This window comes from Gadus morhua, chromosome 11, assembly GCF_902167405.1.
Source record: "Gadus morhua chromosome 11, gadMor3.0, whole genome shotgun sequence".
Lineage (NCBI taxonomy): Eukaryota > Metazoa > Chordata > Actinopteri > Gadiformes > Gadidae > Gadus > Gadus morhua.
The window spans coordinates 26,397,090-26,400,567 of NC_044058.1; the positions used below are offsets into that span (position 1 = coordinate 26,397,090).

Below are 3,478 nucleotides of genomic sequence, written 5' to 3' on the forward strand. Positions count from 1 at the left end.
GTGTGTGTGTGTGTGTGTGTGTGTGTGTGTGTGTGTGTGTGTGTGTGTGTGTGTGTGTGTGTTTGTGTTTGACTGTGCGTGTGTTTGGAGGGGGCTGAGCGCGCATGAATGTGGCACCAATAATATAGAGACGGAGAAGGGAGAGAGAGAGGGAGCGTGAGAGAGAGAGAGTTAGAGGGAAAGAAAGAGAGAGGGGGGAGGGATGTTAGAGAGAGAGCGAAAGAGAGGGTGAGAGAGAGAGAGCGAGGGAGAGAGAGCCACTGAGGGACGGAGAGAGAGAGATAGGGAGGGATTGAGAGAGAGGGATGGAGGGAGAGAGAGAGGGAGGGAGTGAGAGCGAAAGGGAGGGGGGAAGGAGAGAGAGCGACTGAGAGATGGAGAGAGAGAGAGAGAGAGAGAGAGAGAGAGAGAGAGAGAGAGAGAGAGAGAGAGAGAGAGAGAGAGAGAGAGAGAGAGAGAGAGAGGAGAGAGAGAGAGAGAGAGAGAGCGAGGCAGAGAGAGCGACCGAGGGACGGAGAGAGAGAGGGAGGGAGGGAGGGAGGGAGACGGGTGCATGTGAAATGTTGGGGAACTGTCTTATTCGCGCTCAAACGGATTATTGCGCATGCAGCAGGAAAGACTATAGCAGCTGAAAGTAAGAAAATCGGGTATAGGTGAAGGCGATCTTCTTCTCAGGGATTGGGCACAAACCCGCGGGTTCTGACGTGCAGAGGCTGCTGTGGAAACTTGGATCAAATTGTTTTTTCCCCCTGCTTGTTGGTGACACAGTTGATGGCCGTCATGCGGATCGAGTCCGTCGGTCGGTTGTACATTTTGCGTTTTCGCATTTTATAAAAAGCAGTTGGATGTGTTCTTCACATCTTTACTTCAGAGGATTACTCTTTCTCCCAGTGACTATGGGTAAGTGTTAAAGCCTCTTGAAATATAATCTTTCATTTTTTTGGCAAAAAAAAACAAACTCAAAGGGGTTATCTGATCATGATGTTATTTGCTGGCCTATTCCTGCGGGGGCATTTGACAGTATTTTTTATTATGGATAAATTCATAAGCCTAAATCTTTAAAAAGTAAACTGCCTTCTGGTCCCCCCCCCCCCCAGGGTCCCTGATGTGGGACTGGAGGCTATCCTGTCTGCTTCTTCACATGGCTGTGTTGCTTCTGCTCAGCAAGGGGGAGAAGATCTGCCCCGTGAGCTGTCGTTGTGAAGGGAAGATCGTTTATTGCGAGTCAGGCATCTTCCAAGACATCCCTGTAAACATCTCCACGGGCTGCCAAGGTTTATCGCTGCGCTACAACAACCTGCTGGTTCTGCTGCCCTACCAGTTTGCACATCTGAATCAGCTGGTCTGGCTTTACCTGGATCACAACGCCATCAGCGTTATCGATGCCTTGGCGTTCCGCGGCATTCGCCGGCTCAAAGAACTGGTCCTCAGCTCCAACAAGATCGCACACCTGGAGAACAACACCTTTGGCTCCATACCCAACCTGCGCAACCTGGACCTGTCCTACAACCTTCTGCAGTCCCTGCAGCCCGGCCATTTCTACGGCCTACGGAAACTCCAGAACCTCCACCTCCGCTCCAACGGATTGAGGCAGATCCTCGTTCGCACCTTTCTGGAATGTCGCAGCCTGGAGTTCCTGGACCTGGGTTACAACCGATTACGGAGTCTTAACCGCACGGCGTTCCTGGGCCTGCTGAAGCTGAAGGAGCTTCACTTGGAGCACAATCAATTCTCCAGGATTCATTTCTATCTGTTCCCACGGCTGTCGAACCTGCAGGCCCTCTATCTGCAGTGGAACCGCATACGAGCCATCAATCAGGGCTTGCCTTGGACCTGGCATAAGCTGCTCAAACTGGACCTTTCAGGGAACGAGATCCAGACCCTGGACCCGGAGGTGTTTCGGTGTATGCCCCATCTGCAAATCCTCAACCTGGAGTCAAACAAACTCAGCAGTGTGCCGGTGGAGGCGGTCGCGGCGTGGACCTCCCTGACCACCGTCAGCCTGGCGGCCAACGCCTGGGACTGCCGGCCCGGCATCTGCCCGCTCATGGACTGGCTGAAGGCCCTGAAGGACCCCAGGGACATCAGCATGATCTGCAGCCACCCCAAGGCCTTCCAGGGCGAGCGGGTGGTGGACGTGCTGAGGAACCACTCCCTGTGCGCGCTGGAGGAGGAGCCGACCACGCCGCTGTCCACCACCGCACGCCTCGCCCAGGGCCAACCCGACCCTGCGGTAAGCACCACCACCACCGCCACACACCTCCCCTCCGGGGACATCCAAGACCTCCAAAGCCCCCCAGGCGGCAACATGACCAGCCCGCCCGCCTCCGACACCGCGACGGGCCGGGGACGCACCACGACCACGACCCGGGCTCCGGACACCACCACCACCTCCCCACGGGCCCCGTTTCCCGGGGTATCGTCGCCGACGTTCGCCCCGGAGCCTGAGTTTGAGCACATGGCCTTCCACAAGATCATCGCGGGCAGTGTTGCACTGTTTCTGTCGGTGTCGTTGATCCTGTTGGTTATTTATGTGTCCTGGAGGCGCTATCCCAACACCATGAGACAGCTGCAGCAGCAGTCGGTCAACCACAAGCGCCGGAAAAAAGCCCTCAAGCAGGAGGTAGACCCGAACTCCCAGATGCAGGAGTACTACCTGACTTACCATTCCAACTCGGAGACCATGGACTCCCTGGTGGGCGAGGCCAGGCCCTGCACCTGCACCATCTCAGGCTCCATAGAGTGTGAGGTCTGAGGTCAGACTACCAGCACACCCTCCCAGAATGTTTGTGGGCTTTTTTCTTAAGGGGCAATTGCAAGCGAGGGGGGAAATGACATCGACCGGTTTTCCGTTAGATCCATCCTATGGTCTTGCAAAGTGTTAAAGAAATGCATGTGTACGCTCTGCGTCCAGTTTGATGGATAACGCTGGTGTTCGTGGGGGTTTTAAATTGGGTGAGGTCCCTTTTTGAGAGAACTGGCCCTAACTGACTTGATGTGATACCTTATGTATAAAAAAATGATATCTTAATTCTCTGAGAGACCTACGAGAGAGACTTCGTAAGAGAACAGCTCTACCGTCTTGTAGAAATGGACTGGAACAGACAATGAAACCGTGGATATGTTACATTCATTCAAATCATCTGGATCCTAATCACACTGTAGGCTTCCTCGCAAAGGAATTACAATGTGTGTGTGTGAGTGTGAGCATGTGTGTGTGTATACATGTGTGCTTGTGTGTGCTTCTGTGTGTGTGTGTGTGTGTGCGTGTGTGTGTGCATCTTAGGGCTTGCGTGTGCTTCTGCTCGTGTGTGTGTGTGCTTGTGTCTGCTTCTGTGTGTGTGGTTGTGTGTGTGTGTGTATGTCTTTGTGTATGTCTATGTGTGTGGCGTGCGTGAGTTTGTGCGTGCATGCTCACACGTCACACACATACAGACACATACATCCACGCACATACATACACACACTCACACACACA

General features: G+C 53.7%; 1 protein-coding gene across 1 annotated transcript; it reads left to right on the plus strand.

Annotated features, from left to right (window-relative positions):
• Positions 1–561: 561 nt before the first annotated feature.
• On the plus strand, positions 562–3,272 carry lrrtm4l2 (leucine rich repeat transmembrane neuronal 4 like 2). Its single transcript, XM_030369515.1, has 2 exons — positions 562–900; positions 1,098–3,272. Exons 1-2 carry the CDS (start codon positions 846–848, stop codon positions 2,753–2,755), a joined length of 1,713 nt encoding a protein of 570 aa, XP_030225375.1. The 5' UTR covers positions 562–845; the 3' UTR covers positions 2,756–3,272.
• The last annotated feature ends 206 nt before the right edge of the window (positions 3,273–3,478 follow it).